Genomic DNA, 25296 nt, shown 5'->3' on the forward strand with positions numbered 1-25296 from the left:
TACACAGGAGCTTCATTCACAGGTAAAGTGAAGGTGAGGGCTTTACTCACAGGAGCAAGCCATAGAATATTTTGGGTTGGAAGGGGTCTTTAAAGTTCTAGTCCAAGCCCACTGTAATGAATAGGGGAATAGGGACATTTTAAATTAGATCAGGTTGCTCAGAGCCCTGTCCAGCCTGACCCTGGAGGTTTCTAGGGATGGGGTATTTACTCTTTCTCGGGGCAACCTGTTCCAGTGTTTCACCACCCTCATTGTAAAAAATTCCTTCCTCATATCTAGTATAAATCTACCTTCTTTTAGTTTAAAACTATTACCCCTTGTCCTATTGCAACAGGTCCTATTAAAACTTTAGTCCTCATCTTTCTTATAAGCCCTCTTTAAATACTGAAAGGCCACAATAAGGTCTCCTTCTCTTCTACAGGCTGAAAACCCCCAAGTTTCTCAGCTTTTCCTCAGAGGAGAGGTGTTCCACCCCTCTGATCATCTTCCTGGCACCCCTCTGGACCCACTCCAACACGTCCATGTCCTTCCCGTGCTGAGGAACCCAGAGGTGGATGCAGTACTCCAGGTGGGGTCTCACGAGAGCAAAGTAGAGGGGGAGAATCGACCTGTTGGCCACACTGCTTTTGATGCACCCCAGGATGCGGTTGGCTTTCTGGGCTGTGAACGCACATTACCAGCTCATGTCCCCCTTTTCATCTATCAGTACCTCCAAGTCCTTCTCCTCAGGGCTGCTCTCAATCCCTTCATCACCCAGCCTGCACTGATACTGAGGATTGCCTCGGCACAGGTGCAGGACCTCACACTTGGCCTTGTTGAACCTCATGAGGTTCACGTGGGCTCACTTCTCAAGCTTGTCCAAGTCCCTCTGGATGTCGTCCCTTCCCTCGGGAGTGTCAGCCCCACCACTCAGCTCAGTGTCATCTGTAGACTTGCTAAGTATTTTATATATACTTAAGTGTTTATTGCCATACTAAGTACAGTACAATTTTGCTTTCAGATAATTTTATTTATTCATGTATATATTGCACATTAATCCACTATTGAAGGACAGATCTAGAACAGATTTAGAACAATATTCTTATTTTAAAGGAAAAAATATTCCATTTTATAAACAAATTGATCAATTTTTTATCAGAAGAGATCAGATACTAATTTTTTGATTATCAATTTTGCACTTCAGGATTAATTTTCCATACAACTGGTACTATAATTTTTCATTTTATGTGGTATGTCTCTAGTGTATTGACCAAAACTGAGGCCTCTTGTAAGCAAAGCAGTTTTAATCTAAAAGAATTATTCTATTTTCAGGTAAACTAATAAAATTACTTTAATCTATAGGTTCTCTGGTTTTAAAACCTGGCACTGCTTTTGGACTTTAAGCACTGCAAGGCAAAACTATATAAAATACAGTTATATAAAATATATTTTAAGGAACGGTATAATATTCACCGTGGCCTGATTTCACTGTATGAAGTCTGGATTCCAGATGTGTTTGGCCAATGCGTGGTACTTCTCTACCTCAGTTAGCTCACATATGTTCTGATTGTTTCATTATATCAGTTCTATATCCTCAACAAGAAAGGAATCTGTAAGTTCGTGATGCAATGGATTTTAACTGAAGTAGTAATTCTTCCCCCATTTCTTGAGAAAACATGTCTGGACCATGGCTGATGGGATGAACTGCCTTGTCTGCCCACAGAGATAGTGTTTGACCATCCAAGAGGAAAATGAGTATGTTCATTGCGGGTTTTCCCATCTGCACTCAAGACAGAGGAGGAGACATCGCAGGATTTGTCATTACTGAAACTTGATTCAGTACTTGATATCTATCATTTACCTTCTCCCTGGTGATTTCTGTAGGCATTAGACTGGCGTGTGTGGAGGGAAGAGCACTAATGTTCGAAGGTAAGGCCACACTTACCTTCTGTAAAAAATACAATGCGACTAGGTAACACTACGTAGTAAAGTTGACTGGTTTTTCCTGAGGTCGTAAACTTGATTTTATGGCAAACAGAAGTCAGTGATAGTCCTTTTGTTGTTCAGGAATTTCCAGCTTGGGCTTTTGAGATGTTACCAGCCATTCTTAGTATTAAAGGAGAAAGAGTGAAGTCTTCCTCACTGTGGTGAGGGAGACATTTTACCAGAAAAAGCACATTCAAGTGAATCAAAACTCTGCACATAAGTGTGTCTTATAAACTGAATGTTTCAAAAGCAAAAAAGTTTTTTATTGTCCTCTACAGTAATACAAAAGATGTAATTCAAGTGTAATCAAATATTTTCTTCAACTGGTATTAATTTGAACGTGGACAAACTTTACCAGTAATGAAAGCAAGAGCTTTTTAGGTAGCTTCCAAACCTTCCAGAAAGTTAGGTCCATCATCTATTTTTATTTCCTGACTACAAAAGAAATCTACAGAAACATCTTCATTGCAAAATCAAGGTCCTATATTCCTTCTCTTGTAGTCAAATAAATACTGTCTCAACTAAGAGTTAAAATAGTCTGCCTTGGTTGTGTACCTCAGAATGAACTGGCACGGCTTATCACCTCATGGAAATAGCAAGAAAGATTTTTTTTAAAAGGAGAGGGGAAAATAAATAGCAATAGTTGGTCGGTTCTGAACTTTAACTTCTCTGAGTTATACCTAAACAATCACAATGCAGCCAAAACCTTTGTTTTCTTTACCTTGTCTGGATTTCTTATTTAACTAACTGCAAAGGACGAAGTCCATCACATTAAAAGACCTTACGTCTTCACACATGAATTTCTGGTTGATGTTTGTTTACACAACACAGTGCCTCAAGAAAGTGATTTTTTTTTTGGAGCTTTAGAGAAAATTTGTAAGCTTCTGCTGCTATTTCCAGAAACATTCATTACTTCCACTATTTCTCATGGCCACTTTCATCAGATGTTGAATAGCTAATGTGAGATTCTTCAAAGGCATTGATCTACCAGACAGTACTTGGAAGCTGTTGCAGCATTATGAAACACTAACTAACTCCATTTTAACCCAAGTGGACCATATATACTGTCCGAGATGCTGTAATTTTACTGGGCTGAAGATCAGTAATAGAGACAAACTACAAGATACTGCTTTGTCTTTGTGATCCAAAGCTCATTTTAAGAGTTGCATAATGTCAGATAAGCAGTTGCATAATGCTTCACATTACTGAGCTCAAACAAACTCCAGTATCATCTCTTCTGAAATCTGTCAGAACATTGTTCAACTCACAGAAAGGTAACTTGCATGCAGATAAAAACAGCGTATAGTCCCTACAGGTCTTCTAATCCAGATTCCTTCAAACATTTCTGTTGCTGAACATTCTCATCTGGTATGCCCATAGTTACCTCTGAGTTCATCTCCATTTGCATTGACATTTGTTTCTGTTGGATAAAAATTACATTATGAGCAACATCTGCTTTCAATGGTATTACAAATTCTTAATATTGTTACAAGCATGCTGCCTTTTTTGTGTATCTGGGATTGGTACAGATTACTTATTCTGTCATGAACTGGAATACAGAGATCATATGAGTTAATCTCTCAACCTAAAAGTTGTGTACAGGCAAATTTGCTTAGTTGTTCTGAGCCCTAATTTCATTGCTTGTCACCCTCCAGGTTGATATGACCATGTACTTAAAGTTTGTTTCAAAGTCACAGTCTGTCTTTCAGGGGTTATATTTATTTGTTGGATAAAACAGATTATCTCAGCACCATTCTCCATGGTCTTCTTCAGTTTTACAGTATGTCCAAAGCCAAAGTCTTTGCTATTTCAGGTGTCAGCAGTATTTGAGATACTGATATGTTCCACATGTTTTATTCAATTTATCTTTCCTAGAAGTGCCATCAACAGTCACCTCAGCCACTTGTAATCACCTAGACAGTAATTACACAGCTATGCTGAGGTCTTCCTGTCAAAGTTGTATTAAGTGTTTGTAACTGTTTGACGACAGAAATCTCTTCTGCCTCTGTTAGTGATATTAAATATATTTTTGTGGTGCTCATTGATTGCTGTGATTTTTTATTTATTATTGAATACAAAGACCTCTAAAGAGCTGTGTATACAGTTCTAGGATGGAAGGAGACACAGAATATAAGTTTGATGGTGATGATTTTATCTTCACATTCTGCCAGTCCATATATGATGACCATAAGGGGTATTAGTAGATAATTTGTGCACCATTATGGATGAAAAAGGCACCAAAGGATTTTTGCACAGAAAAGGTAGTAAATTTGGCACCTTTTGGGTCAAATTCAGTCAAATTATTTTGGCCAATAGCGTCACAGAAATTACTTTGAATCTTGAGAATAACAGACTTGTCTTCAGTCCCATTCTGGAGCTTTTAAGTGTTTGTTTTCTGGGAAGATGACTGTAAAGAAGAAGAGGAACACAGACCGCTCTTGGGAGCCAGCCCAAGGCTTGTGGAATGAACTCCAGGTGCAAATTCAAAACACTTCAATCTTGTCATTTTTAATGTGTTTATATAGCATATGCACATCAGTTTTTCCATAAATTTGTCTCTGAGAAAGTAAAATGGAGCAAAACAAAACAACCCATGCCTCTTGCCTCACAATTCAAATTGTGATTCATGGATTGAGATGGTCCATGGTTGCTGACAGAGTCTGCAGTCATGTAAGTATATTTATACAAAACCCAAAACACAATATTTGAAGGCATACATTTTTCCCCTGGGAGAGAAGATGACATAACAGCTTACACTGGCAGTTGTTGGTCACATTGCTGAATGCACTACTAGAAGACATTTTGATATTGCAGTATAAGTACAATAATAAAGTAGGATAGAGTAAAATTAATAGAAATGCTGCAGAGGATTTCTGAAAAAATATTTTGAGTACATAGGATGGAGAAAATCTTCATTAAAGTTTTATATTTCAGTGGTGTTCCCCCTGAAATAAAACCACAGTTTGGGCACACCTGCACCTTACCTTCTCATCATGTGTTGCAGAGGAACCAGGTGAGAGGCAATTTGACCATGCCTCCTGAAGCACAGATCACTGTGCATCTTCTCATGAGTTATAGGGAGCTAGACCACTACCTGACCAGAGCATTTTTACCTCTAACTCACACAATGACAGATGGCAATAAGAAGCATTGAATATGCCAGCCAAGGAGATTGATTAATGATAGCTAAATATTGCAATTATTTCTTTTCTGTTTTGCTCAGTTGACTAAAGACTTGGAATCTGCCGTGAGAGAAGCTAGCATCTGAACTGACAGCACATCACCTCTTCCAAAGTAAACACCTCTGTACACAGTTTTATCCCACAGCAGGTGCACTGTTGGGGCAGGTTATGTTACATGCATTGTGGAGCCTCCTCTTATTTGCTAAAAGAATGTGCATATTTACTAGAACATAGACAATGACTTGCAGATCTCCACAAAAACTTTCCCTTTGATAACCTGCCCACATGCTTATACATATAATATCTCACAACTGACTGTTCTGCAGAGAATCAGGGTGATTGCTCCTTAAAATGTTGGCTTATTGAGTGTGGATATTCTTAAACAACTGAGACACACCAGGATTTATACTCCCCTGAGGATTTTCGCATCCTGTCTACTGACATCATTGTCCTCCACAAGCTTTCTGTTCTCTTCTGGTTTCACTACAAACATTGTGCATACCTTTTTCCTAGTTTTTCTTAAAAATGGCCTGCTGCTCCAAATGTAATGTTGTACCATTTTGATTGCAAGTAATATCATACATATCAGTGTAGTGAGAGAAAAAAGGCAGTCGTGCTACCTGGTGGTGAGTCTCATCTGCAGCTAACCAAGTTTTGATATTATCTGAAGGATGTGGAACAGGCATGGTTATAACTTCCAGGCATCTATACCTACAAGACAGTGATACATACAACTATTAAATGTCTACAGGAACAGATCAGTCAAAAACACTTTGTAACAGATATGCCAGTTAGAGTCATCTACCATTTCTGAAGCCATTCTACCCTTTTTTGTTTCAATGCAGACATTTTTCTCAGCTCTTCTTCAGCCTGACTGGCTTTTAGCCTGCTAGAGATTTAAAAGTACCGTATGGCTATGCACAGATGTAATTTCCAAGCAAAGTGAGAGTCTGTGGCACACTAGTGTGCCTACAGATAAAAAAATGACTCCTATATGTGCCTTTCATAATTGAAAATACTACATATAAAGTCTGATAATCAAAGAAACACCAGATGGCAGGGAGCAGGCATAGCACTGGAAACATCTTTTAACTCATTTGCTGAGGTCTAACAGAATTCAGGTTTGAGAGTGAGTGGTGTCTGCACAGAACCATAAAAACATTTTGTTTCATCACAAAGGATTATCTGTTAGTTTTGAGTACTGTGTAAAATTTCCACTGAAAAGATATACCAGCTGAATGGCTCTCTTGAGGCCAGAGTCACTCCTCATTATTTGTCCAGAATATTGTTTTATGTTTAGATGCAGATGGCTTTCAATTACATGTTTTGTTTTCCCAGGGGAAATTTTGTATTCTGGTTTTTTATATTAGCTCTTTCATATCTATCATTCCTTGAGTATTTGTTTACTGAAAGATAGAGCTCATGATAACTTATTTTATCATACTCAGGAACAATATTTAATCATGAATTAAATAATCGATTTACTTTTAGCAGAAGTTCTATTTACATACTGCACCTTCGAAATATCTAGACATCTTGAGTTATCATCCTGTCTTGAACAAGTTCGTTTTGCAGCTGAAGCAAACCTTCTCTGCCATGTCAATAGGAAAGCTATGTAGCCAAGCAGAAAAGTAGTGGCATGGATGCAGCTGGCTGCATTAATTGTTCGTGGGTGTAGGACCACCACTGTTACTTTCCTTTATTAATAGTACTAATAGTTCAGGGCAACAAATTCCCTCCATCTGCCTGAATTTCCTTTTTTACTTACTTATTTCTTGCAAATAATCCATCTTAGAGTAAAAGACTGCTTTCAGTAATACCCATGAATTATGAAATGAAATTGGGCAACATGGCAAATGCAGTTCATCTTTGGCATGATTAACCTTGGTAGCCCTGAATGCAGAGCCTGCAAAAGCATGGGGTAAAGTCACACTGAAGGTAGTAGAGAGGCAGCAGTCAGAGTAAGATGAAAATATGTCATTTATAGTGACATAAATTAGAGTGTGGGACTGGAGCTCCAGGTACTGTGATGGGAGCTGTGAGATGACAGTGATAGATAGGGTTTAGTATCTTACACTAGGTCTTAACCTACAGCACTCCTTTGTTAGAACAATACTCAGAAATGCACAATTAACTGCTTCTTGTAAACATGATTTATCTGAGATCTGTGTTTGACTTTACTCAATTTTATGGTTTCTTTACCCTCACCCTGACTTCTATTCTGCCAGAAATGTATACTACTTTCCAGAAACATACACTACCTTCTACATGCACATATCAGCAAACCTCCAAGGAAAATCAGGACACAAAACAATGTGAGGCTTAGCACCATGACGTCCACCGTGTTTTCTTAAAAAGAAGAGGGAAAGGTAATGTTAATAATGTGGGAAAAGATAGCTCATAAATGGATGAATTATATATTGACTCATAAGTATTGCACTATTCCTGAACTGCCACAAATTTAAATAAGCGTTTTCTGGAGCTTCTTTAGGGGAAACAGGGGCTTCTGACATCAGCACTGTTCCTTCCTCCTCATTTTAGCCCTCAGTTTTGCTGCTGCCTTAATACAGCACTTCCTGTTGCTTTGTCTGTTCCAGTAGACTCCGTTCCCTCTTTTCCCCAGCTTTTGGCTCTCATATACTGGGCATGGCCCATCCTGCCACTGGATGCTTCCATCCAACCTTGACTCTTCTGGATATCAAACCCTCTGCCCATCTGCTATTGACGCTCCTGCTGCTGCCCCAGCTGTTTCTGGATTCCTGGTGTTGCCACCTCCCATCTCCACACACCATGAGGCCCCCACGGCTACTTCCTCACCCCTTCACAGCTGTAACTGGTTTGAGGTAAAATGAAAACAAAAGCTTTTTGTCAAAATATTCCCTCTGCCTCGAGAAGCAACATTTGGTTTTCATTATATTTACCATTTTTTTACCCTGCTAGGCGTAGTCCTAAAGAAATGCCAGCAATACGTATTTATACCGTTCAACAAATACTACTGCTGTGTACCTTGCATTCCCTCCTCCAAAATACCTGAAATACCAAACTACCAATGTCTTTGGCTAACTCAGATACTTCTGACAAGTTTTATCTTTTGTTTAATACCTAGCTTTGGAACCACAAGTAGTGTGCATGGCTTTGAAGTACTTTGAAGAAAAACAGGCAGGAACAGCTCTTAAAATGTTAATAGTCCAAGGCCAGTTAAACAGTGGGTTTAGGATCAATCTAGACCAAATTCAAAGACCAAAAGAGTTGAACAAAAGTTCCTAGTTTGAACCCATCTGCAGTTTAAACTGAGGACATTATGAATTTCCACAAATTTCATATGAAAGCCTGAAAAAACCTCACAAACTTCTGGGCAGAACTGTGTATAAGAATATGCCTTATATTCTGCTAAACTACAAAACTATTCTTTATTCACTTCAAGATGAAAAGGGAGTTTTCCCCTTCTTGTCTTTTGAGGCAAAGGCTCAGAAAACATATTCTGAACAATATTGTGTCTGGATTGTGTTGTAGAAATTCTTTTGTTTGAGGTAATTGTTCTGCATCATTCTGCTAACTCTGTATCACGTACACACCCGGGAGAAGAGGAAGCAGTGGTCTTTGCATCAGCCGAACCACAGAGAGGTTTGCTTCTTTTGATTTCTTACTTCTTGCATTTTGGAAAGGAGGAAGGAAAAGAAGCACATATATCCTTTTAGACAGACCATTTTATGGTGGGTTTTTTTTCAGATGCAAACGCTTAAACTTAGTCACAGATAACAGCAGTTTGAAAACAAAACTAGTGGCTTGGTTTGCAAAAACACAGAACACTTCTGAATTACTATTAACTTCAAAGTGATCTATGAATGCTCAGCAGCTCTAAAAATGACACCAATTATTTCAAGTTTCTATTTATGAATAAAGCTGATTAAACATTTCTTTTCTAGCAGAAAGTTTCTATACTAAACAGTGCAGTTCATTTTAAATTGCTTTTTTTTTCAAGGTCATATGCTAATTCCAATGGAGAATTAATATGTTTCCCATGAGAAAATCAACAAATTCTTTTCATGTCAAAGGAACATTTCAGAACAAATATTTTAGTTATGTTTTGAATTATGTTATTTCATTTTGATGTTTCAGCTTTTTTAAATGGATGCTGAAACATCTCTTAAAATGCATTCATATAGAAATGTAGTACATTTCCTAAAGGAAACATTGGAATACCATGTAGAAGCAAACAAAAAGCAGGTCATTGCATGTTCCTTCAAGACTTCCAGCAGAAAAATTGACATTTGCCAAAACAAAAATACCAAATGGATGTTTTTCCTTTCAGGTTACTCCACAGAAAGATTCAATTCCTTCAATTCACAGTGTTTCTGAAATTAAGTACGTGACTTTCATGGAGTCACCATGAATGATACTACTAATACCAGAGGGTTTTTTAGTCTATGCAGTATTAAAATGTACCTCATAATGTCCACTTATACATGTTCCCAATTAGAAGCAGACAAAAATAATTTCAATGGACTACAAAAAAAAAAGTGCCAGAAAATTTTCTCTAAGCATCAAAGGAGATTTTTAAAGTTTACCTGAGCATGTGACCTCTTGAGGTAATGTACTCATAGATTCATTTTATAAAAGCCACCAACCCTTTCTGACTGCAGGAAGGAAGAAGGGCAATTTTTGCATCACATGGACTTGTGTATGTGTGCAGTACGCCCAGGGGTAAATCACCATGCTGCACTGAACACGTGCAGGTATTACAGCTTACAGGCAATGGCAGTCTTGTCCACTGTAAACTTTTCTGAAGCAGAGGAAACATTCTGTAATTAAACAGTTGAGGGAGAGTCGCAGCTGCTAAGAGCAAGGTTTGGTAGGCTGGGACCAGGATGGGTGACTGTTCCACTCCACTATCTTCTGCTGGTGTGAGGCTGGCTGGGAGTGAGTAAACCTACATTCCTCCACCAGGAAAAGCCCTTCCAATTTCCCCTCCCTCCACTGCCCAAACAACAGATGTGTCTGGCCTGACACCAGGCAGACTCCTCTGCTGGGCATGTTACTGTCCTAGGTGCTCTTTGTCTTCAGTGAGAAGAGAGAAGCATCTCCAAAGGGCAGTTCAAGTCTCTGATGACCTGAAGCATGTTCCCTCTGTCACCACGGTGAACGTGTGCAGCAGCTAGGTTTCTTTCTCCAAACATTTCACAAGTGAAATGCTTTTGAAATTAAATGAATGGATCTGGGCCAACCAAGGTGACAGCTGAGAGATGCCAGCAGAACAGTGGGATGTGGTGAGGCATCTGATAAAGTAGGCAGCCAACATCCTATAAACCCAACAACTGAATTCAATCCATTGCAAAAATAATAATGTCTGGCCTTGAATTTCCTGTGTCTTCGTATAAATAAATATGATCAAAGCTCAGCAGATCAAAAAGATATATTCCAAAAGACACAGTCTGTTCCGTTAAATAAAGATATTTACCTTGTTTTGGTTTACTACCAATAGTATTGTATTTATTTTTTTTTTTACATTTCAACGTACAGAGACAAGTCTATGCACCAGTTTCTCTCTATAATATAGCGTCACTCCATTATACTACCTCATCCCCCTTCACCTAACCTGACATCAGGAAGCTGCTGCACGTGGAGGCATTTTTCTCATCATGGAAAGCACAAGTTTCCCTTGTTAGCACATGAATGTTAAAATCTAGTTATAGGAGGTGAAGGGAAAGTATTACAAGGCTCTTGTTTAATTTGTTCTGAAGTGAGCTGTAGGTACCAGATCATGTATGTTCAAATGACAGCTAAACCATTTCCTACCTCTGTTAGATAAGAAATTATTCCCCTGATGTAGTAAAAGAAATGGTAGATTTGGTCCTTAAGGACTATGTGATTTGATTAATGATATGACTTTCGTGGATTTCTTGGCTTACTAACTCCAGTTGAAAGCATTTATGCTTTTATGCTTGGGCTGTCCAAAGCAGTCAGAGGGGTGTCGTGAGTTTTTCAGCTGCTGACTGTTATTGTTTTCTAAAGGCTGGCAAAAGCCAGATGTAATTTACCTCAGGAGAACAGCCCTGTGGTGGGCTGCCTTAGGAGCAAGGGAGTACAACTCGTTAGAGTAAGGACTGCCTTTCCCTCCAGCACCTAGAGCTGTGGTGAGCCTGGTGCGTGCCATGGACTTCCAGGTACTGTGAGGTACAATAATACAGCAAGGAGAAAATAGATGCAATAATGACGAAAATGAATTGAAAGGTAATAAAATATCTAACAATAAGCATTATTAAAAGCAAATACACGATAACTTACCATCATGAATAAACACGGGTTCACTCCATTCACTCCAAATCTTGTTTCTCATGCATATCTCTTTCTTCACCCTCACTTGTGCTGCACATTTGTTTGCTGACTTATGAAAAGGATACTTATACTTCTCTGAAGTGACATCTACAATCTATCAAGATAGGTTTAAGGGGTTATTTTAGGTGATTTCATATTGCAGTTCAAACAGATATAAATCTAGGGATGTCAAACACTATTATTTACATCTCTAATCTAGTAGGAAATGATTTTTAGAACAAGTGGTTATGCCCAGACACAATCTGACTGTTACCTGGCATGTGTTAAAGCTCAGAACTGAAAATGAAGGACAGCCTGGAACTGATAAGATGGCAGGAGGTATCAGCTGTAGTAGGACAGTAAGAATTAGAAAACACTGATTCTGCTTTCATTTCTTATCACACCCAGTGTAGGACTAGCACAGTTACTACGAAACTGCAGGTTTCAAGGTTTTGGTGTGGGTAGCATGCTATACTTGCTTGTCTGGTAGAATAAAATCTGGCATTTTTCATCTAGCTGGTGTGGAGGGATGCCCACTGTTTTTGTGGTTATCTTGAAACATACCAAGCGCATCACTTTAGAAGATCAAGCGCACACAAAGAGTGCCAGAGTTTAAAACAGAGCGATCTCTAAATCACTCACCACTTTTGAGAACTGAATGCAACCTCTTTAAATGCTAAGGAAATAATGGGAATTAGCAAAACAGGAAAACAACGTAAAGAATTTCAGTAAGCATTAAACAGCAGTGCAGTGCTAAGAATTTAAAAAGAAACAAAAAAGAAAGCAGGAGAGGAAACTCCTGCTTATAAGATTAAAAATGTTAGGAAGTTGCAAAGTAGAAAGGATGCATCTCAGACACAGAGGAGCCCAGAATCTTTGCCTCTTTGGTGTTAGGAAAGCACAGCGAGGCAGTACTATAAGGCCAACTTTCAAAAAAGGTGATCTGCTCTCCTCATGCTGACTGCTGTGATGTGGATTTAACCCTGTGTACCATGCCATTTATTTTTCTTCATTCACATTCTTGAAGAACTTTCCAGGTTGGGTGCTAAAAATAGGCTTACAAATTCACATGATAAGGTTTTCAAAAGTAAGTAAAAATGGGGGAAAGTCCTTGGTCTTTCTAAAGCAAACTGCAAACGAATACATGGGTTAAGTTCTAACCAAGCGCTGCACCTGAAAATTTCTTCCTAAGGGACGAATAATAAGCTTATGTCATCATAGGAAATTTCTGAAGTTCAGAACTGAAAGATTCCTTATAAGATTATGTAGGTGACGTTCTGGCAGACATGGTGTGCAGCAACTTTCAGTCATCTACCCAAAGCATTCGTGGAGGATGTCTAATCTGTTGTTGGTAACTCTATACATAGCCATTCCCAAGCAGTCTCAGAGACCTTTTCCTGTGCTAGGCTTTCCTTGGAATTAGGACACCTTTCCTAACTGTTACCCTACATTGCTTTCAGTCTAGCCAGTCACTTTTTATCCTATGCACAAGTTGAATCCCTATGCTTTTTTACCTACCAGAAGATTGTTAATACAAGTTACGTTCCTTTCCTCCAGACCATGTCCCTCAGTTTTCCACTCCTACAGTACGTTTTCAAAGCTTACGCTCTTTTTGACAACTCTCAGTGTTCTCTGAACATTTTTCCAGCATATTTATATTTTGCAGTAGTGGCCAAAGCACAATTTGAAACTTAGATGAAATTCAGCAGCCGGAAGGATGAATTAGTCACAGCCTACATCTTACATGTGATGTGCCTGTCAAACATACTCGAATAATATTTGACCTTTATAGAAGAACATGGAGTGATTGACTCAGTTTATGATTCAGTGTAATCCACAGACCTATTTTCTTCTGCATTGCTGCCTAAATGTTAATTCCTTATTTTGTGTTTGCACATTTGACTTATACTGTGCAATCATAGGATTTTCCTTACTACTGAATTTTGGCTTGTTGATTTCAAACTTACCCAACATTCTAAACTCGTTTCCCACGGTACTTGGCAACCCTTCCCAGATTCCAGTCACCTGCAGACTTAACTGCCTATTTTTAAGCTTTATCAACCTGGATCACAGCATTATTATTTGTGTGAGTAAATATTCAGTAATTCATCTCTTCGGGTACTCAGAATAAACAAATATAGACTTGTATATTTTAATCATTACACTCTTACTTGTTCTTCAACAACTATCTACAAGCCTGCTTACCGATATGCTAATACTTCAACTCATTAAGTGTCTGTGACAGTGATTAAGACCTTGCTTTGATCAGGAAACAGAATGTCAGCTTGCACTGTTATTCTCCCTTCTGTGTCTCCCATAATACTGCTGCAGTTTTCTTCCTTGTTGCCGCTCATACACACTCCCATCCCCCATTTTGTGCTTCTTGGCTAGGTAAGTACCATTTTAATCATTACTGGCTTTGATGCTGATTCTCCTCAAATCTACCTTAAAACTCTCCTTATTTAGCTGGTGCCTTGTACACCATTTTTGTTGTTGCTGCAGCTGCCTCTCTCCTGCCTTCCCAAACCATTCCATCTGTGGGAAAAAAACCAAACAAACATGTTTTTCCACTGCTGTAGGTGTTTACTCACTTCTGTGCCCCAATGATTTTTCTTTGCTTTCCTCTCCTACATTTATGTCCTGCAGATGCACACAAAGCAGAGTAGCAGCCTTATAAGACAAGGAAAATAAAAGAGGTTTATTCCCTTTAAGTGAGGATGCTGTACTATTTTATGTATTTGACATTTCTTTCCAGAGAGTGGAAGGTATTAGGAAGCTAGAAACAGAGGCTGTAGTTGCCATATGAACACTGTGGATTGTAGGACGCCCTGTTCACCTTGGGCACAGCCCAGCGATGCAGTGGGAGGGGACCCCTTCCTTATTCCTGGCCCTCTCCGTTTCCACCTGCCTTGCTCTGAGTCTTGCATCAGGAAGGAAACGTGTGTGCATGGGCAGGAAGTGATCCGAACGGCTCCAGCATTGTTGAACAGGATGCGAAGGATCCAGCATGAACCTCCCTTGCTCCGTCTGCTCACTGCCTTTAGTAATTAGGAGCTTTGTGAATGGACAGGCACAGGCTCCTGCATGTCTCTAGCAGGGGCTTTGAAGTATTAGACTTGGAAATGCTTTAGGGAATGATAATTATTGGCAGAGGTGGTCTAGAAAAAGGCTACCTGTCTGTCTGCTGGAAAAAACCCAGAGAGGACTGGGAAGCTTTGGCCAGTACTTATACAGACCTGAGCTCCTTTTCCACATGATGTAACAAGGGAACGTGGGAAGAGCCAGCCTGTTCTGGAAGCTGCCTAGCAGGATTAGCACTGTGTCTGAATTAATAAACCCTGCTTTAATTTATGAAGAAAATTTCAGGTGATTAATAACATGTCTACCTCATTGCACTTTTCTTTACTGTGTCTAACAAAGACTGGATACATATCAATCTAGTTATATGTTCTTTTGGGGTTTAATTGTCTTTTAAATGTTTGCAACCAGCTTAGATAAGCCTTTTATTTTTAAAATACTGTGCACTGACTGAGGTGTGTGTTAGCTCAGATTTAGTTAGACAAAAACACAGCTTCAAAGACAGCTTGAATGAAAATACCAAAGATTCAGAAAACTCACATTCCAATACACATCTGAATTTCATACTTAGCATATTTTGAATTCAGTGCTTGGCTTACTGCTCTTTGGGAGTTCAAATAAGAATCTGCATGAAAACTTTTCAGCTTTTATTTCCAGGTAATTTTAAAATGCCACAATGCCAGGTGGTATTTAGTTACTGTACTGCATAACCTAAACTACAACACTTTTCTATTTCTTGCTGGTAAGGCTAAGAGAAGCTGCTGATACACCATGAAAGATTTTTAAATATATATTATGCATGCAAACTACAGGGGTGATTCTCTTAGTGATGTATGTACAAATAACCACAATAACGTGTGGGGTTTTTTTCTTAAAAACATTATCAAAGTAGCTGCTAAACTTTTCTTTTTATCAATACTCCTTTTCCTATAACAAAAAGTCAATAATCTATGTGATACTAATGTACACTTCAAATTCAAGATGACAAGAAAAAAAACAACCGATCCACTTCAATGCAAGCATGACTCTGAAAGACTTCATAAAACATGTTGATTTTCCATTTTTTATAAGATGGGAAAAGTTGGATTATTCATAAAAGACCTTGGGATTTCTTTAAAATATGTTTGAGCTTTAATTCTGTTAAATTTAAGGGATGCCTAGTTTTTTATGGAAGTTGTGTTATACAGCTTAAGTGTATTACCAAAAACGTGATTACCTTACGATCTGTTATTTTCACTTGATACAAAAAGCACTTGCTACTTGCAGAACCAATAGTAGGTGGGGGTTTCCAGTGAATTTTAATACTTCTGTTTTCAAGGGAAACTGAGACATTGATAGGCGGGTTCAGTTTCTCTGAAAAAAAAAAAAGTACAGAAACACCTTTTGTACCTCATGATCTTTCTCATATTTATGCTGATGCAAAACAAACACAGTGCATTAGTCCTTAAAATACACAGCTGACTCTTTTGAAGCTTATCACACCCAAAGAAATCATACAGTGAGTAACACACTTTCTTTGAAAGTGCTGTTCACTGAGTGGCATCCATTGCTGTCTTAAAAAAAAAAAAAAAAAAAAAAAAAAAAAAAAAAAAGAGTCTGTTTTTATCCCCATGTATCTTTCTAGGGAAGGTAGCAAGAGTGAGCAGGAGGGGCAGGTCCTTTGAGTTGACTCTCCAGAGTCTGTTTGGGTGTTGAGAAAACCTCTAAGTTGCTACAGGCTCCCTGCCATGTAGGATATGTGCCTTGTAGGGTATCCCAAGTCTGCCCATATGTAGAGGAATGAAGCTGGGTTAATTAGCATTGATAATATACAGCTGTGGGCTGGCTTCAGGGGCGGTGGGTTGGCTGATGTAGATAAGGTGCAGCTGTGGCTGGTTCCTGCTAAGTGGTTGGGCAGCTAATGAAGAGAGAGCAGCCGAGAAAGAGAGGGGAGGAAGAAGCAGGGAGAAGAGAGAGAATGTCCTCTGGTATGAGGAGAGACTGGGAAAAGACAGCAGAGGGACTGGTGTGAAGCGTACGATGGTATGAGATGGTAAAAGACTTTACGATGGTATGAGATGGTAAAAGACTTTGTTGCAGTTGGCTAGTATGGAGAGTGCTATGACACCTATAAGCCTGGTAATAGAACTTTGAAAAAAGTGGAATTTTATCTCTCACTGAGGGGTTGCTGAAGGGGTGCCAGCTCCTGGCAGGTTTATATTCAATATATGAAGTTTGCTACAGATGCTTCAGAAATCTGTTTCTCCCCTAAATGAGCAGGCAAGCACATGCTACAAAGGAAGAAAGATGTGCTCAGGAGATTTCTCTGTGATCAGGGTCAGCAGCACCTGGGGCTGACATGGCTGCAACATGGTGTTGGAGAGAAAAAACAGAAGAGACAGAGAGGGTGAGTGGCAGCATTGCAAGTCCATGAAGCTGTTGTGATTCCTCTAGCAGCTGCAGCTGCATGACCCTGTGTCTCTCCGCAGGTGTGTATGTCACACTGGGGTTTACTTTTTGGCTTTTCTTTTTCCTTCCTCTCTTGGAGAAGTCTCCTCTCTTTGAGCAATGGTCCCATAAAGTCAGAAAAAGAATATGATTAGGGCTACCTCAGACTTGTGAAACTGTTCACTTCTGCCCATCGCCAAAGCTGTTGGCAGTGACTAACACCTGCCTTTGAGGGTAGAGACACACCGTGAGCCACGCAAGGTGAGGTGAGTAAGCAGTAAGGGTTTTGGATTTTTTTTGTAGTCACTGAAATACTATTCTCAGAGCATCTCTCCCTTCAGAGTGTATACCAAGAGTAGGGAATATTTACCTTTTGGGCTTTTGTGTCATCTGGACATTTCTTCAGCCCCCCTGCTCTGAAGCCAGGACATGCACGAGTCCTGTTTTGTCAGACCACCTGTGATGTTACTGGAGGGAAGCTTGGACTGCAGGGGCTGGTAACTCACAGCAGGACAGCGGGCCTCCAGGACTGTGCAAAGGCTAGGGCTATACCTAGCTGAAGGCTTTCCCATTTAAGAAGGGGAGCTCAGATACAAATGACCATTTTTCATGTGTGTGACCTGAAGGGTACCTTCTCAGGAGGGAGCAGACAGCCCTGGCTTGCCATGCTGGAGCCTTGTGAGAGTAACCACACTACTTGCAATGTGAAATACATCCCCTGCAGGCATGCTCAGATTTTGCTGTGCCCTACCAAAGCTTGGCAGTGGGCTGGAGAGGGAAGGCAAGGTAAGATGGTTCGTGCCTGGCACTGAGACAGGAGGGGAAGCTGCTGGCTGAACCAGCTGTGGCTGGCATGCACCCCTGATGGCAGCTAAAGATGGCTAAGGGCGAAGAAGGGCAGGGAGGAAAGGCTGGCAGTCTGGCCTCTGCAAAGAGGAGGTGGTGGCCACTTTGAGCAGGGGGAAGGAGATGGAGTGGATGGAGAGAGAAGCAGGGAAGGGACAGCTGCCTCCTCCCTCCTACTTACCAACCTGCCTGCTCCTGCCCACCCAGCCTTCGGCTCCCCGGGAAGGCTACCCCAGGAGTAGCAGAGGGGTGGAAGAAGGTATGAAACTGCTAAGGTGGGTCTAGGTGAGCCCTCAGGAGGTTGTCAGGCAAATTAGAGCAGTTCAGGTATCACCTCTGAATGTCACCTGAAAGCTTGTGTTGCTGTGTGGATCGCCTGATCTAGGACTGGATGTGACGTGGCAGCTCTCTGAGCTGTAGTCTGCAGGTGGGATCAGACCCAGGCAGCCAGTATGGAAGTGAACATCTTCCCAGTCAGATATGAAAACACCTAACACAGTCTTCCTGCAGATTGGTTCCACCACCACCCAGTTTTTTTGTTTGGGTTTTTTTTTTTTTCAGGAAAATCTGATTTTTTTTGAAAGTAGGGTTTTTTTGCTAAAACAGAACATCTTGCTTATAGCTGGCTCTGACTGCAGTGTAAATTTTTAGGTAAAGCAAATCATTCTAATGTATAAGAACAGAATAAATGAGAACCAACTCAGAATAAATGTTGATAGTTATGAATTAGGTTTTCTCTGTCCCTTGAGTTATGACTGATTCCTGCGTCACAGGTCTGGAACATGATCAACATGTTCATAATTTAAAAGATATTTGAATCTGCAGTCTGTGCTGAAACTCGAGTGAATTCCTTACCCATGAGATTAATTCAAATGTGCCAGGGAAGTAAAGAAAAATAATTTTATATAATCATTCAAAACTGCTGGTAATTAAAAATAACTGTCAAAATATTTTAAACTGAAAAATGGCATAATAAATAAATAGAAATGTTACTAATGTTTGAGAACATTCATATTCTTAAATTCAGTTATGGATTAGATTTGTGTCTATTTGTGTTCCTTTCTTTAATTGCATTTGCTTCAGCACTAAAAAACATGATAGGAAAGAGAAAAACTGGAGAAAAGAAGGTCATAATGCTTTTCAAATTGCGTTTTTTTCACACTACCCTAGCAATTTTTTAAAATGCTAATTGTTGATCAGCAATGAGACTGCATCAGAGGAAAAAATAAAAACCTTTGAGCCCTAATACATTTTAGGCTTAATATTCTGACATTGTCACACTTCCCTCTTTCCTTTCTTTGCTTTCCAGACCAATGAAATAACCGTTTCGTAATGGGTAATTATAGACAATACTTACCTATTGTCTGAGGTGTAAAAGCTTTGTAGTAAGACACTCCTCCTGAACTGTTTCTCAGATCTCTTACAGTTAAGTTTAAATTGATTTTTCTTGATGGTTGAAAAGATATTTCTTTCATAAGGCATCCAATATTTTTCTTCCTTGCATTTTGTATATATTGCTGGCATTCAAAATCTTTTCCTACGTGTCTGTGAGAAGGAAATATGAGTTTTGTAAATCAAGGACTCTAGGTACAAAAGCATGGCTTCATACTCATTTTGCACAAGATCCTTACCTTAATGAACAAAACATTTGGATGTCTTCAGGAGCTTCTGTTTTAATATGCCAGGTGCAATTGAAAAAAGAAATGTTATATATGATGCATGAAAGATTCTGAATATATACTGCAACAAAGGAAGGGGAAAAAAGGAAGAGTGTTGTTTATTTGACATGGATTTTCTAATAACAACATGACTGTTGCTTTAACAAATGTGTTATATAGCCTTATTCCTAGAAGCATGAATAAGTAGTATGTGAGAACAAATGTGTCTTTGGGCTTTTTGGACAGTGACAGCAGAGAAGCACATCTGCTACTGCTGCCAAAAGCCTTACTAACCCACCCAAAGAAAAAAAAAATATCCAGAGTAGTAGCTGAAAAGCTCTGGGTTTTTAAGATTTCCTGAAACTAGGTGATATAGAAGGCAATCTTCAAGAGACATGGCCTACTAGGGAAAACAGAGAGAGTGGATGGGTTGTTCTGACATCTTGCTAAGCAGAGCTGGAGTTTCCTGAATCCGGACATGTCTAATAAATGAAATAATCTTGCAGTATTCCAAGGTGTTATGTGTCGTCACCTTAACAAATCCATACCAAAATGTAGCACATGATAATAATGAGCTTTTAGAAATTATGTCTCCAAGTAAGACAGAACGTTATCATAAACGCTTGTATGCCTTAACAACATGTAGGAAATAGCTGACCTGGAGGTGCCTTGTAAGTAAACTCTGTCCAGCCACTCTCCTTAATTATATCTTCTGTGTCTTTTGCAAAAAGCTGTGTTTTAACTTTAGCATGAAAACCAGAATGTAACTCAAGACGTATTATCTTTTTCTTCTCCTGCAGTCTTTCCTAAGAGGAGGAAGCAGGAATTGCATGAATGTAGATGTTACTAAGTATTGAAAGGGAAATAATGCAAATTCATCTACTGAATGAAGTACAACATGATTTCACTTGACATTAAATCTGTATGTGTAACCATTGAGCGACTTACTTTCCTTTCATGAGTGGTATTGAAGAATTTATAACTCAAAATATACTTCACAGTATACTTCTCAGTTTCTTCTTTTGTCAGGTTATTATTCCAGCACAGAATGACTCTTGACTCGTGCTTGGTAATCCCTAGAATGTTATGTAACACAAGTGCATCTGCAATTAAAATTATATTACATAGTGAAAGAGGGACCCACCGCTGTGTACACAAAGCATTTGGCTCTTAGCAATACTTGCATACCCACTAGCTCTCCCAGGAGCTCTGTTCTTACATTGAGCAGGGGGTTTCTGAGCTCTGTTGAGTATGGCTGACTTCAGCAGTGAGATTCATGTTTACCTACGTGCGCCCCTCAAAATGTTAGGTGATACACTTACTTTTACCTGTCTTGGATACCTGTCCTAGCACAGGTGTCTGATTCTCTCTATGGGTTGTAGAAAGTGCCTTGAAAAGAAGTTCAGATTAGACATCTGGAATGGCTATTGTATGAACTGTAAGTAATTATACATTACTTACCCACTACATCTCGTTGTCCACTTGCCAGGCTGGTGGAAAACAGTGTCTTACACTGGAAAAAACTTAATATCAGCATGACAGGAATGACTCTAACACGTGCCATAGCAAATGCTTTGGGCCACAGGTCTGCGGAAACTGAGGCCCTTTAGTTCCAAGTTATGTTCAAAAAGCAGTTTTCATTTTGCACCTGTGAAATAATATGAAACAGTCACTTAACTGCTTAAATGGTGTCCAAAGTATAAGAAGTAAATATGAAATGACAAATGTTAAACTGGTCTTGTTCAGCAGTACCTTCTGTTCCCAGGATGTTTGTATTGAAGCCCACACTTTAACTGGGTGCCAGGGCTGAAAAGAATGTGTGCCATACTGAGCTGGGTTTGAATGGCAGTACTGCTTAGATTGCAAGGCAAGACCAGATATGACACTACTGATACTGAATGCAAGACCACAGAAATGACACAACTGACACTGGAAACACACGGTTTGGGTAGGAGCTGCCTGATATAACTTTGTTTAGGTAGAAAACTGACAGTGTATCTCTATGAGGTATCTAGCTTCTAGTGTCAGCAGAGAAAGTGCCTCTTCTAGGTTGTGATTCATGTTACCTGGTTTAGGTATCTGCTTTAGGAGAATATGAACCATAACTATCTGAGGAGAGATTAATTTTGCCATTCAGAAAAGCTAGTATCAGCAAGAGTATACCAGGTGTTTGCTAAATTCAGGATACAGTGAGCAAATACATTCCACACATGAAAGTTGGTTTTAGAAAGACATAATTGCTGTTTCTGTGGTGGCTAAGTATTCATTCTAAGGTTGCTTTAATGTAAAACAACTTCTGAGACCTTCCAAGTCCTCCACAGAGTTAATACTCCTCTGTGTTTGGGGTCTTTCACTTACAAACAAGCTGATTTATCTTGGCTCTGATTACTTTCAATACTAAATGCTCACACACACTCTATGTATGTTATCCAGGGATCAGCAAAAGGACATCTGGAGCCATATCAAAATGTTCACAATACATTACATGACCAGTACTGCTTGTTAGTCAAAGGGAAATGTGTGAATGTTCAGCACATCCAAAAAATCTGCAATGAGGTTACCTGGAAAAAAACAACCCATATACATATACAAATACATATACGTATAGATTCATTTATAATGCTGTTTTGGCACAATGCAGTGAACAAGAGGTCATTTAATGAATGTTGTCATTGTGTATGAAGTGTTATGAAAAATCATAACAAAATGCTTTAAGGCAGCAATTTCCCCACCTCATTTGTTCTGGTTTCGATCTCAGCTGTAGCAGCAACCGCAGAAGCTTTAGTATGTGTGCCACAACACGCACACAGCCAACAAAATGAGTGAGAGAATTCTCCTGCTTGGTGTGCCTGGGAAAGAAGCCAATTCTAATTGCTAGGAGAGGAAAGGGGTGAGCTTTGCCTTTAACTATGCCCCTGGAATAGTATGGTGTGTGGCAAGAGAAAAAGTCAGAGAAAATATAAAATGAAAACAAAGAGCTTTCAAGGGTTTATAATTCAACATGTAGCAGTTTTAAGGGGTTCATCCATTCCCATGAGATGAAGCAATCAAAATTAGATCTAGCAATATGTATGTACTTTATTTAGATTAGCAGAAAAGGAAAAATGAAGATGGAAAACACTAAGTTAAAATATTTGGCGCTAATAGTAAAATTAACTTTTGTGGAAAACACAAGTCAAAAGGGGACATGAAACAAGAAAAGGAAAGGTCCTTAGATTCACAACTTGTCAAAGAATATGTATTTCTATTTATGCCAGCTTAGATGGGCAGAAAAACAGAGCGTCTCTTCTCAGACATATGCAGACATGACTGTGTGTTTCTAATCCTATGCTACAAAAAGCTTTATGTTAGCATATGGTGCTGAAATTCAGTCAGGAGTGCAAAATAAAATTTGCCGCCTGACAATTTTTTTTTTTTTAAATGCCTCTCTGACCCTTTAGTCTCTGGAGAAATGCACACTAGCCAAATACACATAGAGACAGTCCAGTTAATCTAATGGGATAGAAATTTAAATAAACTAAAAAATAACTGTAAAGAAAAAAATAATATTACCTTCCAAACAGTGCACTGTGAAAAAAATACTTTTTTAAAAAAACTAGGAGAATATTCTTAATATTTAAAACAGTACTACATTCATATTTTATATCTTTTTTGTCTTTCATTTATCCCCTTGCTTTCATCGCTGAGCTTCAACTACACCATGCCTGTTGGTTGCTGCCCAGCCGTGTCTGGTTTAAAATGGTGGGTCGCTGATGTGAGAGAAAGGGGAGGTAACGTAAGGGGAGCTGCCAGCCCATACACCACTGCAGCTGCAGAGATCGTAACGGCTTGTGCGAAACCCACCTGGTGAATTTGGGAAGTAGACAGTCAGGGCAAATAAAATGAAAGTAGCAAAACCAATCTTCAAGAAACTTAAGAGCTGTTACTTGTATTGCAGGGAATATGAACCATTTAATTTTAAAAATCCAGAGGACCTGAAAGCTTCCTGTAGTATAGATCTGTTCACTGTCCATGTGTTTGAATAAAGTAATTTTTTGAAAGTTCGTGGGGCTGATTATACAAAAGTTAACTTTTTAAGAAACAGTCTTTTTTAATATTTTCTTTGAAAAAAATAATAAAATTGTCAAAAAGACATTTTCAAGTGCTCTGAGAAATACTTTCGGCCTTATTTAGAGGGTAAATTCAATAATTAAGCAATGAAATCTTTCATTCCTGGCTCTAACGCACAGTCTTATCTAAGAGGAATCACTAGGACTGTTTGTCTGATTAAGATTACCTAAAACTTATGCTTTAAGGCTGTTGATGCATGTTTTTCAAAGCCCCCATATTTGATAGTAAACAATGCAGAAATGTATTAAGGAATGACAAAATAAACCATATAGGTAAAATAAATTTTAAAGGACTGGGTAGCTGAAGAGTCAAAACAGCAGTACCATCTACATTATTTTTTCCAAACTTACCTTCATTTCAATGCTTGTTAAATCCTGGATAACCTATGCATCATTCGGGCTGAGAAGCAGGATGGATCAGCACTGGAGAATGTCTTGATTTAGGACGGTAATGAAAAATTGATTCAAAAGACTTCCCTTTTTGCAGGACCCACCCCCTCAGAAAAGCCCATTCCCAGCGCTGCTTCCCATCATGGGACTGAAGCACCCCTCTGAATAAACAAACATTAGCTGGAACTTTACGCAAATTCTTCAAAACACCATGAAAGCGGCACACCTCTGGATGACTAACTCAGTGGTCAGATCTGTTACTGGTTTTTCTCTTTTTTTTTTTTTTTATTTTCTCTGCATATGGAAGAGTAAGTTTTCAAAACTTTTTACATGTTGTAAAGAGCTTTTACTTTTTAAGAAAAAGTCAGATTATAGAAGAAATTCAATCACACAGTGCAAGTGTTGGTTATGAAACTAAAATCCCCAAAAGATCATACCCTTATTGCCATTTTTCTCCTGGTTCTTCAGTGGCTAATAAACATTTTTCATTGCACACCAAATTAAAAACAAAACAAAACAAATACAAACTAAACAGGTAACGAAAAGTCACAGAACTAACAGAGGAAAAAAACCAAACAAATCAAGCTTACATTTTGAACAGGTATGACTGTCTTGTTTACTCTTCATATCTGAAGCTTTGCCAGCCTAGCTTCTGAAATTGTCCTACTTTTACCTGGTTTACTTTGTAAGTGAGCTTAGTTTGCAGTTACTACACAGGCAATTGCAAGCCATAGCAGCATGTTATGAGTGGTATTCTGGGAGATGTGACTACCTTGATAATAAGTAGGTTTGAAATCAACTTGCCACTTTATTCATATTAACTGATATTTTCCATTCCAGCTTTCTACCTTAAGCTGAGTTTAGAGAGGGAATAATGGAAATAACTGTTTGGTTTTTTTCTGGGAATATGGTTTGGAACAGATATGCCTCTTTGTTCACATTAAAAAGTTTATTCACTAAGAATCTGACCACAGGTTTAGGTGCAAAAATGAACCTAAGGTATCAAGAACACATTTTTTACTGCCCTTTAAAAAATTGCCAAATTTGGACAACCTATTTTTCAAAAGTCTTATTTCACAAGCACTGCTACAAAAGTCTGAAGAGATCAAGGAATACATTTTCTTTCATTTAATAACTGGTGCGATCCCTTCCAGAGCATAGAAACTGTTTCTTCTGCTTTGCTTTTCCCCATCCTTAGCTACCTGGCACGCAGCAGAGAAATGCTGACAAAGGAAGGATCCCATGCACCCCCCTTGCTCTGATGGCTTAAGTGAAGTGGTAGAGACCTAAAGATCTTCATCCTCACCCCAGGCAGACCTCGTTACA

At 39.0% G+C, this 25296-nt stretch overlaps 1 protein-coding gene across 1 annotated transcript; it reads right to left on the reverse strand.

Moving 5' to 3' along the window:
* Positions 1-1043: 1043 nt before the first annotated feature.
* Positions 1044-24113, reverse strand: LOC119143860 (interleukin-5 receptor subunit alpha-like). The gene is made up of 11 exons (XM_037378512.1): positions 23932-24113; positions 20933-21119; positions 20420-20574; positions 20130-20277; positions 19445-19553; positions 19171-19358; positions 15757-15893; positions 11433-11577; positions 7409-7496; positions 5768-5858; positions 1044-3385 (listed from the first exon to the last, which is right to left on the reverse strand). Exons 2-11 carry the CDS (start codon positions 21033-21035, stop codon positions 3275-3277), a joined length of 1275 nt encoding a protein of 424 aa, XP_037234409.1. The 5' UTR covers positions 21036-21119; positions 23932-24113; the 3' UTR covers positions 1044-3274.
* Between the last annotated feature and the right edge of the window lie 1183 nt (positions 24114-25296).

Source organism: Falco rusticolus, chromosome 2 (assembly GCF_015220075.1).
Source record: "Falco rusticolus isolate bFalRus1 chromosome 2, bFalRus1.pri, whole genome shotgun sequence".
NCBI classification, from domain to species: domain Eukaryota; kingdom Metazoa; phylum Chordata; class Aves; order Falconiformes; family Falconidae; genus Falco; species Falco rusticolus.